Genomic DNA, 22,567 nt, shown 5'->3' with positions numbered 1-22,567 from the left:
ACACTTCATTCTAGAGATGGGAACAAGCTAAACATTAATGCGTGATTTCTGTTAATGATAACAGAAACATAGCAAAGTGAGAGTGGAGAGATTTTAATTACAGCTGCATATCAATGAGATACAGTATTTAAATAAAATAGAGAAATACCTTAATTAAATTTGAGGTAAAGCGGCGAAAAATTCAGAAGCAATCAAGATTCTAGCAGAGACAGAGTGATAGATTTGACCGTTGCTTGTAAGAGAGATAAGAAACTGGGAAACATTCAAATATTGCGAATAAGTCTTATAATTGCGCTCACATAATTTCTTAATAAAGAATCTCATGCTCCAAAATTATATTTTTACATATTTCGTGCTTCACGGCTGAAGCCCAGCTCTAAAGCGTTAGCGTTATCGATAGTACTTGTTAGATGTGCAAGACATCTGGCAACGCCGCACAGCTGTTCCAGCGAAAGTGACACGACGACAGCCCTCAATTGTTATTAGGATTTTGGGGCTAGCGTTGGCTTTGTTTTCTTCTTTTGTGGAGTCCATTCCATTCCGTTTCGAAGATGTCCACCGCCATTGATGAACTGCAGGCAATCATTGCCGAGCTGAAAACAGAGCTTGAAGAGCAAAAGACTTCAACGCGCATTGCACGCGAACGCATCGAGCGTATGTCCGCCGAAGTTGTTGACTCCAATCCCTACAGCCGTCTCATGGCGCTGCAGCGCATGAACATTGTCAAAGACTATGAACGCATACGTGATAAGGCGGTGGCGATTGTGGGCGTCGGAGGCGTGGGCAGCGTGACAGCCGATATGTTGACACGGTAAGCCAAATGGAAATGCAAATTTAATTAAGGCAACATGAAGTAACATTTCCGTTGACAGCTGCGGCATTGGCAAGCTAATTCTCTTCGACTACGACAAGGTGGAACTGGCCAATATGAATCGACTGTTCTTCACGCCCGACCAGGCCGGCCTGTCCAAGGTGGAGGCAGCAGCGCGCACACTGAGCTTCATCAATCCAGACGTTCTCATTGAGACGCACAACTATAATATTACCACTGTCGAAAACTTTGATAAGTTCCTGACCACAATCTCAGAGTCCGGGCTCCAGAAGGGCCAGCCCGTCGATCTGGTGCTCAGTTGCGTCGACAACTTTGAGGCTCGCATGGCCATCAATGCTGCCTGCAATGAGAACAATTTGAATTGGTTTGAGTCTGGAGTATCGGAAAATGCCGTCTCCGGGCACATACAGTTCATACGACCCGGCGAAACAGCCTGTTTTGCGTGCGCCCCTCCATTGGTGGTCGCCGAGAACATTGATGAGCGTACCCTGAAGCGCGAGGGAGTCTGCGCCGCCTCGCTGCCCACAACTATGGGCATTACGGCGGGATTGCTGGTCCAGAATGCGCTCAAATATTTGCTCAATTTCGGCGAGGTCTCCGATTACTTGGGCTACAATGCCCTGAACGACTTCTTTCCCAAGATGACGCTAAAGCCAAACGCCGAGTGCGACGATCGGTACTGTTTGCAGCGCCAGAAGGAGTTCCAGGCACGTCCTCAGCCAAAGGAGCAACAGATAGATGAGGTGGTGTCCAATGAACCGTTGCACGCCAGCAACGATTGGGGCATTGAGCTTGTGGCCGAGGATGCGCCAGTAGAACAACAGACGACGAACACAACGAATGTAGCGTCCGGCTTACGGTTGGCTTACGAAGCGCCCGACAAAGTGGACGTCAACCAGTCGGAAAATGTAGCTGTTGTGAACGCGGGTGTGCCAGAGGCGAGCTTGGACGATTTAATGGCACAAATGAAGTCGATGTAACAAAACTAATTCCATACTCTGTTATTTATAAATATATACATATATTTACACTTTTTTTTACAACAACCGACGAAATTTAAAGCTTGAAAAATAAAAATTCGAAACGAATGGTCAATGTTATCGATAATAAGTGTTAGTTAACCGAAAAGTTTAACAGCAGCAGTATAAAATACTGAAAATGTACGTAAAAATCATAAAAAGAAAGTATGTTACTTTTCTTGTTTTTGAACAGGTATAAATAGTTAAATTAAATGTTTTAATTTAAAACTGATTTTAAAATATAACTTCCAAAACAAACTGTTAGCAGTTATCGATAAGAAAATAAAATACCAAATATGAAAAAGCCACCCATAAAAAATACTTCGGTTATACGGTCACGCTGCAGAAAACAGAATATCTGTCGCGTTGTCAAATTGTTAAAACAATTTGTTTTTTATTATTTATTTCATTCTTGCCAGGCAAGTTAAATAGGAATTGATTTAAATAAGGCAAGCACCATGACCAAGAAGGACGATAAAGCACAGCCCGCTGAGGAGGTAAGTTAAGAACAGCGTTTACCGGCTCGCATCTGGGCCTCAAGCTATTGAACACGTCAGTCGCCAACCGTGTCTAAAGCAAAATGTAAATTATTTGCAGCTGGTTAAGGTGAACAAGTGGGACGGCTCTGCAGTGAAACATGCTCTGGATGATGCCGTGAAGACCTGTCTGCTTGGTGATCGTCCGCACCTAAAGGAACAGTTCGGCTTGGTCAACACTCGGCTAGTGCTCTGCGCTCTGGCCGTTGGCGTTGCCATAATGGCTCACGCCTGGGATTTCACCCATCCGTTTCCGCAGTCGAAGCCGGTGCTCCTATTCAGCGTGCTGGCCTATTTTGCGCTCATGGGCGTCCTAACGCTCCATACCACGTTCCGAGAGAAGGGCACCTTTGTTGTGGCCATCCAGAAGGATGCCGGCAACAAGACATCACGAACCTGGGAGGCGAGCTCCGATATGAAGAAATATGACGACAAATACATACTGACGCTGTGTGTGCGAGATGGGCGTGGCCAGCGTGAACAGACGAGCACCAAGTCGTGTGCCGCCTTCATCGACACCAACGGCATCATTCTCGAGAATCTGGTGGCCAACGAGGTGAATCGACTATACAACTCGCTCGCAGCCGAGAAGAAGGACAAGTAGCTTCAAGAGACGCTGCCGACGACGCCGCCGTCGATGCCGCCGTCATCCACCCAATCGCTGATTGTCTAAAATATTTTCTACTTTCCAACGACTTTAATGTGTTTTTTTTTTTTTTAATTCATTCTCATTAAATTAATTTTAGTAAATACACTAATCTTAATACATATACGTATTTCTTTGTAGTGACTATAGAGTTGTTCTATGGGATCGGAGTCGTATGTATGGCTGTGAATTAATCGTATTACTATTATGTGCTATGATAGGGAAGTGAGAAAGTTCGGCAAATGGACAAAGCTATGAGAAAAGTTTTTGTTTATCAGACTGAGACCAAAATGATAGACATTAGGATATCCAAAAATGAAAGTTCATTCATCTATAGTTTACATCAATGTGAAAGTATTGATTCTATGGAATGTAAACCTTATATTTCAATATGGTGAAAAGGAAGGACGGGCGTTCCAAATTTAATGAAGTGTGATAAGAGGGAAGCAAACTTTTTCAATATGTTAATATATATTGATAAATCATGTATATAACTCGTGCCATTGTTCAGCCCTTGCTGCACTGCAAAATTATTTGAACTCACTCCGAAGCTCTGAGTAATTTGCCCATATCATTCGTACACAAACCGAGTTATCTTTGACCTTCGTAACATGGAAAAGGAGCAGAAGGATCTACAAACTTGAAGAATACTGTTGCAATATATTGGGCTTATTCTTCAATACCCTTTTACACATATTTCCTATAAATGTTCTGTTGTTACAAAATAGCATAGGTAAGAAAGAGAGAGGAGCAGAGTAGTACCATACTGCGGATATATATCACGAAGGATGTTTAAGTCTTTTCTGTGTAAAGGTCAATGATATAGGTATTGCTCTATATATGTACTATATCAATATATCCTTCATTTAAATATTGTTTGCAAGTCGTAGACGTCATTTTAATTGTATACCCTGTACCCATTGAAAATGGAAATCAGGGTATTATGGTAGTCCCCATCGATTTGAGTCGATTTCTCCCTCTCCGTCTGTTCGCCCGTATGTTTGAACGCGTCGATCTCAGAAGATATAAGAACTAGAGACTTGAAATATTTTTTGCTAGGTCTGTGCATTACTCGCACAGATCGAGTTTGTTTCCAAAAATAGATAGCTGCTCCCGTTATTTTATTATCGTTTAAAAACCTAAGCTATCTATAGAACTAGAGTCTGCAAATTTTAAATATATATTCGTGTGTATTAAATAGCTTCGATTTTTTATATACCCAACTTTTACAAAATCTGTTGTAGCTATTTAATACTGGAAGCCAATGAAAATATTGTTTCATCACATCATATATATATGTGAAGCACAGATGGCATAGCAAATCTGATCACGTCGACAGTTCACATACATCGTAGATGAGGTGGAAAAATTACTTTGAAGCTTTCATATCCATTGTGTGAATGAGTACAAAATTAATAGTTTGAAAATATTATTCATAGAATCATGGAAAACAGCGATGGAAATAACGGAACCTATGGCAGCGACGGTTTCAGCAACGGTGGATATCAGCGCAAGTCCTTGAGAGCCGATCAAATCCTAACTCAGGACGAATTGAAGTATATAAATGATATGTTGGATGAACGTCTTAGGGAATTAGGCTGGCAAGAGGGGATTCGTAAAAAGAGAGAAGAAATTGTGGCAGCACGAGGTGAATCGGATGATGTCGACCACGAGGTCCTAGCATTTGCAAACACATCGATGCCCCGAAGCGTGCACATGGAGCTGGCGGAACACATACGTAATATCTTGATCTCGCGCAATTACTTTGCTTAAGAGCAATACTGAGTTATGAGATATATTAAATATTGCAGAAAACTGAAGCAAATAAAATATGAGTTTGAAATAATGCAAATTTAAAATTAGACTTAAGGATAAGAACTATATATATTCTTGAACAGGCTGATGAGCTGACTTGATTTACCCATGTTCGTCAATATCAGTTCCTTGCAGGGTCCAGGGGGAAATGCTGGGAAATCTGGTGCGTACATAGAGAGAGGGAGAGAGCATGAAGAGAACTCTTCTCATAGCACATATGGGTGCTTCATATGGGGATGTGTCCATTTCGTACTTTGCCCTTTGTCGTGTCACACTTTCGCTGCCCGAATCCAAAGTGATCGAGCCGAGCAAATGCGAAATATTTGCTCTAGTTGTCCAGTCTATGTGTTGTGGCTAGTGGTATGCGATATACGAGTATAAATATAGTATTTCAAGTCTGTAGGATATTTAGCTTAGATCTCTGCGTTCGTATGGAATGATAAAAGGAGAGAGGGACATGGCTAAATCAAATCAGCGTGGCATTCTGATCAATATTATATATGCTTCACAGAGGCTGCCCCATATATTTTTTTGCCAAAACTATCATATACTTAGTCTCATTTTCAATGTGCAGTGCATAATAACCACATTTACCCGAAATTCACATTTCGCATTTTTATTTGATTCAATTTGCTGCCATATCTAATACATCGCATTAATCTGTATTGTTGGTAAGCGAATTTTGAAGGTTATAGCGCGAGCGCGAGCTAATGGCAAGATCTCGAGGAAGACATCATACACACCAGTGTCTTCATTCTCGTTTTCCTAATTTCGCATACCTTTCAACGAACCTCGTAATGATTTATTCACTTCTCCTATTCCGTTGTCCAATTTCAGTATCAAATACAGCTCGAGCTGCAGTTGTTGCTCAATATGATCCAACCAATAAAGACGCTAATTCGTGAATTCGCTTGACTACGTCTACATTGTCGTATAGCTCGTATAACTGCTATAGCTCGTATAGGTCGTGTAGCTTGTATACCTCGAGATACCAGTTATTGCCAATGAAAATGCCAGTAGAGGTAGCAAATAGCTTCGCCAGCATTTCGGGCCAGAGGGGATCAGATAAGAATAAGAACTAGTTCGTAATATTTATTGATGCCAGTTTCCACTTTGGTCGCTTTGTCTAGCGTCCTTCCGATGTGCTACTCCATTTACTCTCACTGTCTTTGGTGCCTCTACCGCCTGTTGTCGCCCCTACACAGCTATAGACCAGTCTTTCTGAATGAACCAGTCAACCCGATGGGCTACCAAGTGAACTGAGACTATCCTGAACTGAACTGAGCTTAGTAGAGCTACTCCATCCGCTCTCACTGTATTTGGTGCCTCTACCGCCTGTTGTCGCCCCTACACAGCTCTAGACCAGTCTTTCTGAATGAACCAGTCATCCCGATGGGCTACCAAGTGAACTGAGACTATCCTGAACTGAACTGAACTGAACTGTCCTGAACTGAGCTCAGTAGAGCTACTCCATCCACTCTCACTGTATTTGGTGCCTCTACCGCCTGTTTTCGCCATTACACAGCTATAGATCAGTCTTTCTGAATGAACCAGTCAACCCGATGGGCTACCAAGTTAACTGAGACTATCCTGAACTGAACTGAACTGAGCTCAGTAGAGCTACTCCACCCACTCTCACTGTATTTAGTGCCTCTACCGCCTGCTGTCGCCCCTACGCAGCTCTAGGCCAGTTTTATTAAACATTTACTGAATGAGCCAATCAACCCGCTGGGTTACCCAGTTAACCGAAATTGTCCTAAACTGAGCTCAAGCAACAGATGGAGCTCCCATTGCTGCAGACCAGATGGGCAGATGGTGTGGCCTTTGGGTGATGTTGATCAGGAGTCTGGTGTGTGTCCTGTCTGGGTGTGCACCGATCGCAGTTGGCGTCATTTGATAGAAAATTTGTTTTGTTTTTTTTTTAATTTTGCTTGAAATTGATTGTTTTCGTTTTTCGAAGCACTGAGAGACTGTGGAATGAACCGCGAAGCAGCCACAGCATGCAGATGACAGAGTTAAATTAGGCAGTAAACAAAACTACAAGCACTTTCGGCCAAATCAAATACAAAATTCAATTGTTCAAGGTAAGCGTTAAGTTGAGGCAGGACGGGACAGGACAGGACAGGGCAGGGCAGGACCGGCGAAGCGAGCAGCTCAGCAGAGGGTAAAGGGCAGAGGGCAGAGGGATGCGCGAAATTGTGACGCTGCAGATTGGGGGCGCTGGCAATGCCATTGGCGATGCGGTGAGTACCGATTGCCCCTAGCTGACTGATCCATCACGAGTGATAGCCGTATCCGTATCCGTATCCGTATCCGTACCCGTACACCGTAGTTCTGGCATGTGATCTCGCATGAGCACGGCGTGGACTATGCGTCGGGTCGCTTTGGCGGCACCAGCCAACTGCAACTGGAGCGGATCAATGTGTTCTTCAATGCAACGGCCAGCAAGCGATTCTATGCCCGATCCATACTCATCGACACGGAGGCGAGCACCGTACAGCGCCTCAGCTCCAGCAGCCAGCTGTATCGGCCGGAGAATTTTGTGGCCGGCAGCGAGAGCGCCGGCAACAACTTCGCGCGCGGCTATCACACGGACGGAGCGGCCATCCTCGACCAGGTGCTGGACAATACGCGACGCGAGGTGGAGTCCGTGGACTCGCTGCAGGGCTTCCAGCTGCTGCACTCGATTGGCGGCGGTACCGGCTCCGGCCTGACGTCGCTCATCATGGAGGCCCTGGTGCAGCAGTACCCGGACAATCTGCTCTGCAACTATGTGACCATTCCCTCGCCGAACATGTCCCAGGTGGTGGTCGAGCCGTACAATGCGCTGCTCAGCATTCCGGCGCTGGTGAACAACTCACATCTGACGTTCTGTCTGGACAACGAGGCGCTCTTCCAGATCTGCAATCGCAATCTGAAGATCCAGATGTCCGGGCACGAGCACATCAATCACATTGTCGCCCTCACCATGTCGGGCATAACCACCTGTTTGCGTTTTCCCGGCCAGCTGAACGCCGGCCTGCGTAAGATCTATGTGAATATGGTGCCCTTTCCCCGTCTACACTTCCTCATACCGGGCTTCGCGCCGCTGGTCACCTGCAAGCAGCAGCAGTTCAGCAAGGGCACCGTCGCCGAGCTGGTGCAGCAGATCTTCTCCAGCAACAATCTGCTCTGCGCCGTCGATCTGCGCAAGGGCAAGCTGCTGACGGCCGCCGGCATCTTCCGCGGCCGCATGTCGCCCCGCGAGGTCGACCAGCTGATGACCGGCGTGCGCAACAAGAATATCAACAACTTCGTCGACTGGATACCGAACAACATCAAGACGGCCATCTGTGACATTCCGCCGCGTGGGCTGAAGATGTCCGCCACCTTCATTGGCAACACGACGGCCATTCAGACGCTGTTCCAGCGCCTGCTCGATGGCTCCATAGCGATGCTGCGCCGCAAGGCCCATCTGCATTGGTACACCGGCGAGGGCATGGAGGAGCGCGAGTTCACCGATGCCCAGGAGGAGCTGCAGAACATCATCGAGGACTATCGCGGCAGTGGCGACAGCGGCGAGGGCGGCGGCGGTGGCGGAGGCGGCGGCTCCAATGATAACGATAGCATGGACGAGGCCGCTGCCAATGGACCCCAATGCACCTACTGTGCGGAATGAGCCGTAATCCATTGTTGTTGTTGTGTGGCATTCCGCTGTGCTTGGGTCGAATCTCTTGGCTAACACTTGGCAATTGGCCGTTGACTCGACATTTCAATTCAATCCGATTCAATCCAATTCAAATGATGCACTGCATCCTATTTATAGCCGGCCAAAGTTCGATGCGTTTAGAGTTCAGCGCACCAGCCAGTGCTGATGTGTATTATATATAATATATGTTATATATTTATATATTGATGTGTCCACATGCCGGCTAACGGGCAAAGGTGCAGCAAATTGTGCGACTCTCTATTAATAAAATGCATAATTACATACATATGTACATGCACATATGTATCTATATATATATGTATATATAAATATGTATATATGCATATATATGTGTATGTGCGTGTGTGTGCGTGGCGACGCTAACTGATGTGCCCGGCTAATCCGGCTGACTGAAAAGGTTTTTGCACTTGGGGTTGGCTATTTTTGGTCCACATGCATTCCTGGGATGCCAGCGTCGTCGCTCCTCGCAGCGATGGCAAAGATGACAAAAAAAAAAAAAAAATAATAAATAAAAATAAAAACAAATACGATTGCTTTGCATCGTTTAGTCACAGGAGGCGGAGGAGGAGGAGGCGGCGACGCTGGCGGCTAGGGGGCGGGGTTGCTCATGAAAATGCAGCGCAAGTGGAGCACGCAGACACAGGCGCATGCAGCATAAAACATGAATATAGATATACACAGATATCTGTGCGTATATATAAACATAATGCGAATGCAAATGTCTAAATTAAGAATTTATAGGCGGCGCCTAAGCACTGAAGTGGCGGCTGCTATGTTTAGATTAGCGCCCAATGTCCATTGCGTGTCAAGATTCCGTCAAGTGTAGAGCGCGTTCGCAGCTTGTTCTCCCTTATTTATTTTTTCTTATTCTTTTCCTTTCAATTTTCACATTGCGACTTTAAATTACAAATTTTTGAATTTCAAGACGGGCCCGCGCAACTGTTTTGAAAGCGCAGAGTTGATAAATGGAAGTCGAACGGTTAAAGTGCAGCAGGTTGGCACGCATGCGTTCGTTCAGTCGTCGTCAAATGTATCGTTATCGCAATGTAAGCTGAATAATTAATAGCAGTGCCACATCGAGCGCAACAGTTTGCTGTTAAACCGATAATTTATCATATCAATCATTTATTTGGAAAATATCCAAGTATAGCATAAAATTATTAAACAAACAAAGCATCTGTCTTTACATACTGCAATTAATTTATTTAAATCGATTATAAAATATCCAGACAGCAGCAGTCTAACAGCTGTTAACTAACTAGCTCTATCGATAATACGCGCCATTAAAACTCATATGTCATCGATAATTCAGAAGCAATAACAAAGCCGAACGAGGCGGACGTGTGACGCTCGGTGCGCTTAATTGTGAATTGAATTCGTTGTCGCTTGGTTTATATGTGCGCTGGGTTTGTGACTTTGTTATCTGTCGTTTACTAGCTGACTCTACCGATTACCACGCGTGTATTTTTTTGTTTATGTGTGTGTGCGTGCATGTTTGCCTATGGCACAAATTCAAATAATTTAACAAATCTAATGTGCCTTGCAACACAACAATTTCTTTTTTCTATCGTTAATGCCGCGCTTCGACTTAAAAAATAATTTGAAATATTTCGCCTGCGAATTAAATTAGTTAAATGCAATAGCATTTCAACTAAGTACTTCGTTTATTTTTTTGTGTATGTGAGTTATTTTATAAATTTTTTTTTTTTTTTGTGCAAAGTTGAACACACACACATAAGCAAAGAGCAGCAAACAAGAAGTTGCTGTGCGCTGCGCTGCCACTGCCGAAGTTGGCAGAACACGACGGTATACACCAACACAACCAGCATTGAGCGTATACGTATACACACCTAGATGTGGACACTGACACAGATGCAGATACAGCAGCCAGCAGCCAGAGCAGCATTGACAAAGTAACGTGAAACGTGTTGTGCGTGTGTTTATGTGTGCGTGTGTGTGTGTGTGTGTATGAAATTTGTTGTGCGTGTGCTGCGCGTTCAATTCAAATTTAAATGGTCTTAACATTTCAAGAAAACGAAAATAAAACACAAGACCAAAAAAGAAAAACACGCAAATCGAAAAGTACAAAAACAGCAAACGCAGAGCCAAGAAATTTCCGTGACTGTTGTCGTCGCTGTTGTTGTTGCTTTTAGTGTTGTTGTTAGTGCATAGCATCCGTAGTGCTGTCACGTTTCAACTCACAGGCTGTTGCATTTGCGACGTCGGCAGCGCAGCTCAAAAGGGCGCTGGAATTTCTCGGCTTCTGTTTTGCTGCGGCCTCTGCCTCTGTTGCTGCTGCTGCGTACAGTGTGACCAAAACCTTGCGAAAAGAGCGCGCGCGCGCCGCGGATCTGATATTATGAACGAATTTGCGCTTTGTTATTTTCCTTTTTGTTTTGTTTTGTTTTGTCAGTAAACACATTTATTTATTGTATATGTTGTTGTTGTTCCATATATGTGCCACAGTTTTGAATTTCGTGCCGTCGTCTCAACGCATCCGCAACTACAGTACAGCCTCTCTCCGCCCCTAACACCCACCCACCCCAAAGAGAAACATATTAAAACTTAAACAGCAAAAACAAAAAAAAAAAACCCAAACGAAAAAAAGACGCAAGATCTAAATAAAAGCAAAAAGAGAAGTGTTTGTGTGCAGTTCAGTGAGAGCGAGAGAGAGAGAGGAGAGAGCAGAGAGCAGCTGCAGCTTAAAACATGTTTACCGAGGAGGGCATCTTTCCCATAGGCGATGGCCTGCTGGACGTTGATGCCGAGCGCTTGAAGGGATTACTTGTGTCGCATGACATCAACGAGATCTACGAGGTGGAACAGACGCCGTTTGCCAGGTGAGTGAGAAACCGGAGCACGAAACGTGTTTTTATTTTTCTTTGCTTCTTCTTCTTCGTCATTTGCTGTTTGCTCCGGCTGCGGCTCAAAAAGTTGCCAAAAAAGCGAAAACTGCGTCTGCAACATGTCCAGCGAGCGACAAGCACACAAAAATGCTTAAAGAAAGTCAGTCAACAGTCAGTTGGTTATTTTTTTTTTCTTTTTCCTTTTTTTGTGTATGTGTGTATGTGTGTTGCTTGAAAACTGAAATCTTCTGCGCAGGCGCCGCAGCAGCAGCAGCGAGCTAAAAAACTTGTTTCTGTATTTTTCTGTGCGCAGTCGGATATCTGTATGCGTGTGTGTGTGAAGTAGAAGCTTGCATACAAATACATGCACACACACACACTCATGCACTACTGCACACATGCACAAACAAAACACAAGCGCTGAAAAACTTGCACTGGGCACTCTTTTGCGCCGCTATTACTGTTGTTCAGTTGTTGTTGTTGTTGCTGTTGTTGTTATTATTATTGTTCCTGTCTTTGCCTGCCCTTTGTGGCATTTGCTTTTGCGCATACAAACAAAAATAACATCAACAACAACAGCAACAGCTATAGCAACACCAATACCACAAAGCAGCTGTTCCCGTTTGCCGCCTTCGCCTTCGCCGACTGACCCCTCGCTTCATTTTGCATTAATTTCGCCGTTGCCGTGCATTTTGTACGATTGTTGCTTGATTCGCCTTTTCGCCCTTAGTCTGCGACAGCCGCTGCTGTCCCTATCGCCGTCGCAGTCGCAGTCGCAGTCGGACAACCTTTTCTGCTAGATTTGCATTTTTTTCTTTGTGTTTTTCATTATAATTTGTTTTGCATTTCGCTTTATGCCTTTTCCGCTTTCCGTTCCATCATCGGCAGTGGCAGTGGCAGTGGCAGCGGCAGCAGTTCGCTCATTAGTTTTCTTTTATTTGGTTTTTATTCAAAATCGTCTCGTCGCGTCTGCCCAACTCCAATTTGCATAAGCATTTCGCCTGCTTTTGCTTTTGCTTTTGTTTTTTGCTCTTCATTTAGTTATGTTTCCGCAGCAACTTCCTAGAAGCGCTGCTCCTGACCTTCTCTCTCGCTCGCTCCCTATTTTTAACTATTCTGACAGCGGCAATTAGAGCAAAAGACAGACAAAGAGAGGGAGGGGGCGTAGAGCGTGCTAAAGGAGCGCGACATCGCCACTTGAGACGACGCCTTTCCCCATGTCAGTCTGCTTGCCTCAGCTCCCGTTGTTCTTTCTAAGTACACTAGAAAATAACAGCAGAAGAAGAAGGAGAGTGACTGAAGGTCGTTCGCTTCGCCTCAGTTGCATTAAGCTCTCGCACGCTATCTCTCTTGCTCTTCCTTCTCTTGCTTAGAAGAGCAGCTCAGAGGCAATAGACGAAGAGCCGAGCCGCTTTATCGGCAGCTCGTGCGGCTTTAAAGCTGCTGATAAGCGCCCTCCACGCATCAGCGTAGGCAAACAATTTTATCAGCTATCGATGGGCTGATTTCGTAAACGCGCAACGGAATCACGAAACGCAATAAAGCACACATACGCACATATACATAGATACCAATACATATAGAGACTCGTATCAGCTTTTTTTTTCTTTTTTTGGTCTTATTTAACTTGAACTGCAAGGCTTATCATATCATATCATTTCGATTGTTATTTCTTTAAACACATTCTACAGGTGCGAAAATTTATGTATATACATACAAAGTAATATAAAGTTGTATATATATGTATATGTATATTTAGTATGTGTATGCCATTTCTAGAGATAATACATACATATGTGATATTTGCAGACATTTTCCAATGCAAGAAATATTTCTCCTAAGTAGCAAACTCTCCATCATTACCGCAAAAAGTGTCCGGCTGCAAATTTGTCAGAGAATAAGCCATATTATTGACTCCGAAAAACCTCTTAAATTTCGAATACCTCTAGCTCGAGTCTTCTTTACCCAATTGAAAACTCAATTATAAATTTTGATTCGTAAGTAGCAATACTAACGACCGAAATCTAAAAACTTTACACAATTTTTAGAGCGCATTCGATTTGTATTTGGCTTTATAACTGAAATGAAACATTTTTGAAACAACTGTGTCTCGCTCGCGCACTTCACATTTGTTAATTATATTAAACAGCTGTGCGTTAATTGTTAATTACGCTAAATGCTGAATGGATACAAACAATATTTACACCTTTTCCCGTTTCCCAACTCACATTGCTGACTGATAAACAGATATGCTTTAAGTTTAACTACTTCAGAATGAACGGAAAACATTTTTTAGCTGGGCTCGAAAATATATGTATATATTCTTTGTTCTTGTCAACTACAAGTGCTATACTACAGTCAACTCAATTTGAAAATGGTCTATAAAATCATGCATGGGAGTAGAGGAATATCTTCAAATTCCAAGATCTGGTCTGGTTTGCTGCTATATAAGATATATATAGATAAGACTCAGACCCTTACTAAGGTCTGAGAGTATCTGCTAGTCGGGCATTCCCGACTTGATCAGACTTCTATAGTTCTACCTTTCTTTCTTACTTTTTTTTAGGTCGTTGCTTATCAACACATTTTTGGAGCGTTTCTTCCATGCAAACAGACTTTTCGTTTGGGCCTTCGATTTTTCTTGGCTAAAAAGTTGCGTTTGTTTGGGTATTGCTTTTTTTTTTCGTTTAGTCCAAACTTCTGGGACAGCTTTTTGTGTCAGTTTTTATCGCAGTTTTTTCATTTTCTTTGTTTTTTTTTTTTTTTTTTTTTTTTATCATTTTTTATAGATAAGCAGGCAAAAGGTTTTTTCGTTCTTCTGTTTTTTTGTATTCGTTGAATTTGTTTAGTCAAGTTTATTTACGAGCTTTGGCTTAAACTTTTTACGTCGAAACGGCCGATGCGTAGCCAAATAGATCGTAAATGGCCCAGATAAAGCACGATTAACAAATACTAAAGAAGTAGCTGAAGCAGAAGAAGACGTTGATGATGAAATATCAGCGAAAATGTGAATACGATAATTACCTCTGGATGCGATTGTGCCATAAGCGGAAGTGTTTCTTCATATAATACTCTTATTGTTATATAAATATATAAATAATTTGTTCGTTCTTGAAGGGGGGAATTTTGCAAAAAGAAAGATTACTCTAATGATTTGTGAGATGCGTCTGGTATTTGCATTTTTTTGGGGACGAAAACAGGCTAAATTAAGGGGAAAACTCATAGATAAGATCATTTTGTTAGCACAATGAAGCAGCGAAGCAGGGCGTGATCGATAAGTGAATCATAATTAGTGTTGGGAAAGTCTATCGCTTATCGATGTATGCAAATACAATCGCTAATTGATTAATTTTCGGATAACATCTTATTAACCTATCGATTGACAAGAGTTACTTAATAATTTGATTAAAAGTTAAATGTTTAAGACATGGTGAACTAAAGCCTTTCGATTTTCTGCATGTTAATAGACTTCTTATCTTATCATTTAGAGCTCGATAGCAGATTTTAAACCTATAAAAGTATCGATAATTAATCGATATTCGCTTTGAATAAATAAAGCCAGGTGTTCATACAAATTGATTTTAGTTTGTCTCTATGAAAGGGATAAATTCTGGAATAATTGTTGATTTATCAGTTTATCGATAAGCTTTCCTTTACTAATCGATAATCATTTAAATGAGCTCTTGACAGTGCCACAGTCAATATTCCTTGACACATTAAAGAGCTCACTCAACGAGCCACAATGTTCAACTGAAATCAATATACACATCGAATCGAATACAGACACCGAGAGAGAGAGAGAAATATAGGGGAAGGTAGAGTTGACAAAGGGGCGGCGCAGAGCTGAGGTAGCCAAAAACTAGTTTCGTTGACGCTTTGGCTACTGAAGAGGCTCTTGAGGACGGACGTTTGAGGGCCATAGGAGCTATGACACTTTCCAAAATCATTTGCCGGACGGCGGAGCAGGCGAAGGTGCATGTATACGTGTTTGTGTGTGTGTGTGTGTGTCTGTGTGTGCAAGGGGATACTTGAACAAAAGTTGAAGCACCCGAGCCGGGCGTCAAAGATTATTCAACGAATCCACTTTCGCTTGCCGAGCCATAAAACGAGGGTTGAATGACGTCGTTAGCCCAGGGCGTGGGCTCAGCCTGTGAACCTCGCCCACGCACAAATTTGTTTGCCACGCATCTGTAGCCGAAGAGCAAGAAGAAGCAGCAGAAGATGTTGGTGAATAAACACAAACAACAACAGCAAACACATTCGACAAGCACCACCCACGCGACTCCAGCGACAGCAACAGCAACAGAAAATCGAGTGCGTCACAGAACAATTTTGGTGGCATCAGCTGTTTGCATATTTTGGGGGTTGATTGACTGGGTTAAGCTACCTTCCCAAATGGCATAGTTGGCTTTGAGGTTATGTCCAATGTAAATGACATAAACATGCACAGACACGCGCATAAGCTGCAGTTGCAGCAGGCATAGAGAAACGTGAGTCCCGAACGAGCTAATTGAAATGTAATTCCTGTTCGGATCAACAATTGCCTCAGGAGAGGAATGCATACATATATAGTATAAGAGTGGATAGATTTGGGCCTGGTATTCAGAAAGAAACCAAAATCAATATTAAATATACTGAATATATGTAAAATTTAAAAACATTAGGTATAAAGATGAATGAGAAATGATTCTCCAAGTGATATGCAATAAAATTGTTAATCGATAACATTACAATGAGAATAGTTATCGATTTTTGCAAGTGGTATACAGCCACGTACAAGTCTGTAAGACTTATAGGTTCTGAAATTTACCGGTTCAAAATAACGGATTTATATATATGCATATACTTCTGTTCTCTCTCGCTCCTTCTGCCTGTTACAAACATTTCAGCAATACCACTGTACTCAGATTTTCCATTTTCAATGGGTTCGGGGTATACAAAAAAAAAAAAAAAGGTGAGCATTATGCAAGCCTTATATATACATATATACTCAGATACTCAGTTCGAACAAAGGCAACAAGAAATAAAATCAAATAAAGTCCAAAGTAACTGGCCACAACTGGACATTATGCCAAGTCCACGACAAAGTCGTGCTCGAAGTGGGCTCAAAAGAAAAATAAGTAAGAAAAAAGTATTACCTGCGAAACAGCTTTATTCACTGTTGCCATTTTGTTGTTGTTTTGCTTTGTTTTGTTATTTTTTCTGTATAAATAAATTTGGGCCAACAGCAGCCGCAGCCGCAGCCGCAGTCGCAGCAGCAGCAGCAGTGAACGTTGACGACTTCAATACATCATTTATTCCATAATTTGTGGAAGACATGCTTCAATTCCAATTGGACTTTATTTTGTTATTCCAATCCAATTGATTGACGTGTGCAATTGTCAAATGTGTTTCATTTGCAAAAGTTGTACGCATGTGTGTGTGTGTGTATATGAGTGTGAGTGTGTGTGTGTATTGTTAGTGTTATGCATTCCACGAATTGGACCAGTACCAAAAGCCCAGCTTGACTCGTAATAATTTCATAACTAGCATTTCCATTCGATGCAGATTATAACAAGGGTATTATAGGGTATTACATATGTACATATTACATATGTACATACAAAGAATCTTGAATAGATCTCTCTCACTCACTCTGCTTATTTCTTGTGGGGTAATACCCCATCTAAATCTCCCTCTCTTACAGTTAGTAAATCGAATCCCTATATAGCATTTATATAACTGTTTTTAGATAGGATCGTTGGGAAAAAAACGAAAACGAAATCTTATCAACTATAGCTCCATTTGTGATGTGTCGAAACTCTGTGCGTGTGTTTATCAACATTTCAATTAGCCAGCCATCAGATTAGGGGCATTCCTTAATTGTTTAATTGATTTTGCTATAACTCGCTTTGATCTTCTCCCAGTCAATATATAAATATTTATTTACAGCTGTTTCGCGTTCGCTATTTGCTTTTGTTGAAACGAGTAGAAACTAAAAACAAGAAACAAAACAAAACAAAACCAAAAATTTGAAAATGGAATGGAAAAAATGAATATAAACTCCAATCCACATTCCACATTTACACGCGCCCTCCTCCAGTTGGCACGCCCCCTTTGGCTTCCTATAATACGCATTCCACACGATCTCCATTCACGTTCACATTTACATTCACATTCACATTCGCAATTTGTTTATTTGTTAGGGGCCAACGATGGGCGCGTTTAAAAACGCGCACGCGTCTTTTTGGCGCGTTTTGTGCGCGACTGCTGCTGTGGCCGTTGCTCGGGCTCTTGTGGTTGCTGTTGTTGTTTGTGGCAATTTGATGAGCACATTTGGTGAATTTATGTGTTTACACTATGCTCGCCTCTTCTGGCCATTTTTCGTTTTTAACTGCCTCATTTGATGGGCGGGCCCCGCCGCCCCCATCCAGCCACTCCCGCGCCAAATCTTTGCATGACGAATGCGCGTTTTTTAGCCAAATCAATTTTCAAATTGCCATTTGGCTAATTAACAACTTGGCAATATGAAAACAGGCTGTTTTACCCTATTTTGGTTTTTGATTATTTGCTGTTATCGATTTAAAAATTGTATTCTTCTTTTTATATGCTGATAATATTTGGTTCATTATTTTAATGAAAGAGACAGAGAGGGCGTGAGAGTGGGTGTGGATGTGGGTGTGGGTAGATAGTATATAATTATATATGTATGAAAAGAAAAGGAAAAATCTTTGTTAACTAATTAACGCGTCGACAACAACAAACAATGATACATACATATATATATATACATATATATAACAATGTTGCGCGACGCGCCGCATGAGCAGCAGAAGAAAGTGTAATCAACAATTGCTGCTGCTGCCGTTGCTGTTGCTGCTGTCGTTGTAGACGCAACAGCAGCATATCAAATGGCATGCAGAGATATCAGACAACAGCAACACAACAAGTGCAGCACCAACAACAGTAATTTTTTTTTTTTTTTTTTTTTTTTTTTGTTGGGCTGAGGTAGGAAAAAATGCTTTATGCACCGTCAGTCATGTCGTCACTTTGACCGGTGTGTCGGACTGCATAACTGCTTACCGACTAAAAAATCCTCCTCTTCTGGGGCTCAAATCCACCTTGGAACCAGGAGATATCCCGCATTAACCTTCAAGGTGGAACCCCATTGTGTGCTCTAAATGAGCGTTGCCCTCTGTGTGCCTGCGTCCAGGTCATACTTCTTCCGCCGCAGAACCTTTTCGGCGAAGTCATAGACTTTTTTCCAAGCGTCTATGCTGCTGCACATTTGCTGTACTAACGTCTCTACTTTGACTTCACCTACTGTATCTGCCAGGTCGATTCTTTCTTCCGACCATCTTTTGCAATTGAAGAAGGTGTGTTCTGCATCGTCCATTGCATTTTCGCAGTAAATGCAGCTGGATTCGGCAGTTTTCCCCATTTTATTTAGGTACTTTCGAAAGTATCCATGTCCGGAGAGTAGTTGTGTCAAATAGAAAGACGTTTCACCGTGCTTTCTATTTATCCACTGCTCCAGATCGGGGATTATTTTAGCGGTCCATCTTCCATACCTTTCGCATGACCATCTCGCCTTCCACGAGACTATGGTTTGCTGTCGTATGCTCTTTGCCGCATGTTCTGAGTATTCTCCTCTTTGCCGAAGATTCCATATTTTTTTGCGCTCTTGGGCAAGCAAGTCAACCGGTATGACTGCTGCTATCACAGTCACGGCCGCCCCGGAGACTGTGCGGTACGCCGATGTTATCCTTAAGGCTGCTCTTCGTTGCACAGCTAGCATCGGTTTTCGCCTTACATTCGCCTCTAAGGTATCCGCCCATACTTCACTGCCATATAGCAGTATTGCATTTGTCGCTTCCATGAGGAGTCTCCGTTTTCCTGCCGTCGGGCCGTCAACGTTTGCCATCAGTCTACTCAGAGACCCCGTTGCTGTCGCTGTTTTCCGCGTGGCATACTTCAGCTGTTCCCAGAAGGTAAGTTTACTGTCCAGCCTAACGCCTAGATAGTTCACTGTCCTCTGCGTCCTTATCAGGTTTCCGCTTACTCGCATCTCTATTTCGGTTGGGATCTGCTTCCCCGTGAACAGAAGTAACTCTGTTTTATGGGTGGCAAGCTCCAATCCTCGAGAGCTGAGCCATGTCTGTGTGCGGATCATGACTTGGGTAAGTCTCTTTTGGGCCTCTATGGTGTTTCTGGCAGTAATGACGGCTGCGATATCATCGGCATAACCAATAAGGAAGGTGTCTTCAGGCATTTCCAGTCTTAGGATGTCGTCGTAGCTGATATTCCACAGGTCTGGTCCCAGGATTGACCCCTGTGCAGCTCCTCCAGTTACTCTGTATCGTTTTGTTCCAGTTTGCGTGGAGTACAGGAGTATTCGATCCTGCAAATAGCTCCTGATCATATTCATGAGGTACTCCGGTATCTGGAAGCGGTGTTCCAAGGAAGTAAGCATATCAGTCCACCTTACACTATTAAAGGCGTTTTTAACGTCCAGCGTTGCTAACAGAACAACTGGGCGCGAGTATGCATTTCCTCTTTGCGTAGCTCTGGCTGCCTGAACCACTTCATCGATAGCTCCCATTGTGGATTTTCCAGCTCTGAACCCATGTTGCCTAGGGCTAAGTCCTCCAGCAGCCTCTACTGCTGCGAGTAGTCTAGGTCTTATGAGCTTTTCTAAAAGCTTCCCAGCTGTGTTTAACATACACAATGGGCGATAAGCCGAGGGTGTATTGGGATCGCCTTTGCCTTTGCTAATGAGCACCAGTCTTTGTTCTTTCCACGCTTCTGGGAATATCCTTTCTTTTAGACATGCGTTATACATCCTAAGTAGAAAAGTGGGACGTCCTGATGCTATCACCTTCAGTATTTCTGCCGGTATATTATCTGGTCCCGGCGCTTTCTTGTTCTTCAGGGAGAGAGCTGCAATGTTGAGTTCTTCCTCGGTGAAATCTGGGACTGAACCATCGAGCTCTACGGGTGCTCGCTCATGCGCCTCGTGGATGTGTGCTGGAAATAGTGTTTCCACTATGTGATCCATCGTGTCATCATCCACGTTTGGCACTGCTCCGTAGTTTCTCAGCTTTTTCATGACTATCTTGTAGCCAAGTCCCCAAGGGTCTTTATTTATATCTTTGCAGAGCTCTTTCCACTTGTCATGCTTACTGCGTGTGATAGCAATCGACAGTTCTTTTCTCGCAATCTTGGCTGCTAACGCTTCCGTCGTGAAATTTCCAGAGCGTCGTGCCCTTGTTAGCCTTCTTCTACATTGTATGCATACTTTCCTTTTTTCTGCAATATCGTGGTTCCACCAGTACGCCTGTCGTCTACCTCCGTGTTTGCTGTGCGTTTTTGGCATCGATACGTTACACGCTCTTTCCATAGCGGTTAGGCTTCTTTCGACCACTTGCTTCGACGTCAATGTGCCGTCGAACTGTCGTTCTCGCCTATCTAATTCAGCTAGTAGTTTGCCTGTATCCACCTTACTTATGTCCCATCTATGAGAAGTCTTTCTTGAGTATGATGGGTGGTTTTGCTGACTGGTATTTTGGAAGTCATATGATATATACTCGTGATCACTTCCCGTGAAGTCATCGAGTATCTTCCAGTCCTTTATCCGATCTACGATGTGTTCGGATCCAAAGGTTACGTCAGGTATTGTGCCTTCACATCCCGGCCTATGGAAGGTAGGTCTGCTTCCGCGGTTTGCTACCACTAACCCGGACCTAGCGGCCATATCCATAATTTTTCGTCCTCTAGAGTTAGTAGACGACATTCCCCAGTCCACTGCTCGTGCATTCAGATCGCCTGCCACAATGAAGGGCTGCCGTCGATCCACGAGGAGATCCTCGATTGCATCGAGTTTATTCTGGAAGGTGCTTATGTCATCGCTAGGGGTTAGGTAGCAACTGACTACTGCGACTTCTCTGAAGCGTGCGTAGACGTAGCAGTTTCCCATCTTGCTTTCTAGTGGCTGTTGTCCACTACTACTGGGGATCCATATGGCCGCAGTCTTGGTGTCGTCCTCTAACCAAACTCCGTTCTCTTTTCGCTTATATTGCTCACTGATGATCACTACATCTATAGCATGTTCTGCTACTATCTGTGTCAAAAGTGCATCTGCCGTTTTGCTCCGGTGTAGATTACCTTGGAGAATTTTCAACATTTTGCTGTAGTTTGTCGTGTGCTTGGGCATTTCTGCGATCCCGGCATGTGATCGACAGAAGTACGCCCCGCATCCGTGCAAATGCAGCATTTTGGTGGTTTTTTGCAGTCTTTCATCTTGTGACCTGATTCACCGCATCTAATGCAGATGCCACCACCACTTCTGTCCGGTCCTGTGCAGTTGGTCTGCAGATGGCCGACCCCGAAGCATCTGTAGCATCTGCGGATGGGTTGACACATCCTGGGCCTAGCCCTGACAAAACCAATTTTAATGTCTGAGCTCAGCAACGTCTCCGCTAATTGGCTTTCTACAGTTACAAAGGCCCTTACTTGCTCTCGACTGTTTGGGGCAGTGACTTTTATGCGCAAGTCCACTGATGAATTATCAAGGACTTGTCGCACTGCCTCAGCCACCTCAGACTCTACAGTTAGTGAGTCTAGATCTCGGATCTCCACTGTCGCTGTAGGCTTTAACTCGGCTACCGTGGCTGTTTTTTTAACGGTAGCCTTTAGTTTTTCAACTAGTTCTGGATGTAACTTTTCCCCTCTGCTCAGTTCTACAAGGAGTGCCCCGGATCGGGTTTTCCTTATGCCTCTCACGTTTGCCTTTTCGTCCTGTTGGATTGTGCTGCGTATGTTTCGTAAAACATCTACGTAGCTTTGTCCACTTTCAGGTTTTATGAGGACTGCTTCTGAACGGGGAGGTTTCTTCTTCTCTTTTTTTGCTGGTTGTTTTACTACTTTCGGCTTTTCTGCGGGTGCCGAAGTAGTCTTTTCCGCTCTTTGTTTCAAAGTCCCTTTTCTGGTGACTTTTTGCCACAAGTTCTGTTGTCCCTTGCAAAGTTTTTTGCCGGACTCAGACTCTAGGGGGCTAGGGGCTTGTCTCTTTTGAATGGTAGGTGTTTCCACCGTTTCCAAGATCCGTGCCTCTGCTGCTGGCTCTAATTGCTTCTGCTTAGTTGCTTCAGCTTCCAGTTTCTTCCAAGAGTTCCTACAGTGTCCT

General features: G+C 43.5%; 4 protein-coding genes across 11 annotated transcripts in view; all 4 read left to right on the top strand.

Moving 5' to 3' along the window:
* Positions 1 to 414: 414 nt before the first annotated feature.
* On the top strand, positions 415 to 1,920 carry Uba5 (Ubiquitin-like activating enzyme 5). The gene is made up of 2 exons (XM_018015125.2): positions 415 to 811; positions 873 to 1,920. Exons 1-2 carry the CDS (start codon positions 552 to 554, stop codon positions 1,810 to 1,812), a joined length of 1,200 nt encoding a protein of 399 aa, XP_017870614.1. The 5' UTR covers positions 415 to 551; the 3' UTR covers positions 1,813 to 1,920.
* Positions 1,921 to 2,163: 243 nt separating this feature from the next.
* Positions 2,164 to 3,157, top strand: Spase25 (Signal peptidase complex subunit Spase25). Its single transcript, XM_018015128.2, has 2 exons — positions 2,164 to 2,348; positions 2,449 to 3,157. Exons 1-2 carry the CDS (start codon positions 2,310 to 2,312, stop codon positions 2,989 to 2,991), a joined length of 582 nt encoding a protein of 193 aa, XP_017870617.1. The 5' UTR covers positions 2,164 to 2,309; the 3' UTR covers positions 2,992 to 3,157.
* Positions 3,158 to 6,684: 3,527 nt separating this feature from the next.
* Positions 6,685 to 8,924, top strand: betaTub65B (beta-Tubulin at 65B). Its single transcript, XM_089472933.1, has 3 exons — positions 6,685 to 6,875; positions 6,933 to 7,091; positions 7,181 to 8,924. Exons 2-3 carry the CDS (start codon positions 7,035 to 7,037, stop codon positions 8,504 to 8,506), a joined length of 1,383 nt encoding a protein of 460 aa, XP_089329059.1. The 5' UTR covers positions 6,685 to 6,875; positions 6,933 to 7,034; the 3' UTR covers positions 8,507 to 8,924.
* An 846-nt stretch (positions 8,925 to 9,770) lies between these two features.
* Positions 9,771 to 22,567, top strand: part of Drak (Death-associated protein kinase related) — a 78,481-nt gene continuing 65,684 nt past the window's right edge. The window contains exons 1-2 of one of the 8 annotated variants that reach the window (XM_089474410.1): positions 9,771 to 9,910; positions 11,024 to 11,397. In XM_089474410.1, the coding sequence (XP_089330536.1) occupies positions 11,267 to 11,397 (131 nt within the window). In that variant the 5' untranslated portion in view covers positions 9,771 to 9,910; positions 11,024 to 11,266. The other 7 variants (XM_018015106.2, XM_089474409.1, XM_089474408.1 and 4 more) reach the window with 7 other exon arrangements.

The sequence above is a fragment of the Drosophila arizonae genome, chromosome X, assembly GCF_054131065.1.
Source record: "Drosophila arizonae isolate 15081-1271.41 chromosome X, UAZ_ARI_1.0, whole genome shotgun sequence".
In the NCBI taxonomy this organism is placed as follows: domain Eukaryota; kingdom Metazoa; phylum Arthropoda; class Insecta; order Diptera; family Drosophilidae; genus Drosophila; species Drosophila arizonae.
The sequence above is the reverse complement of the archived record's forward strand: the minus strand, read 5'-3'. Positions and strand labels throughout refer to the sequence as shown.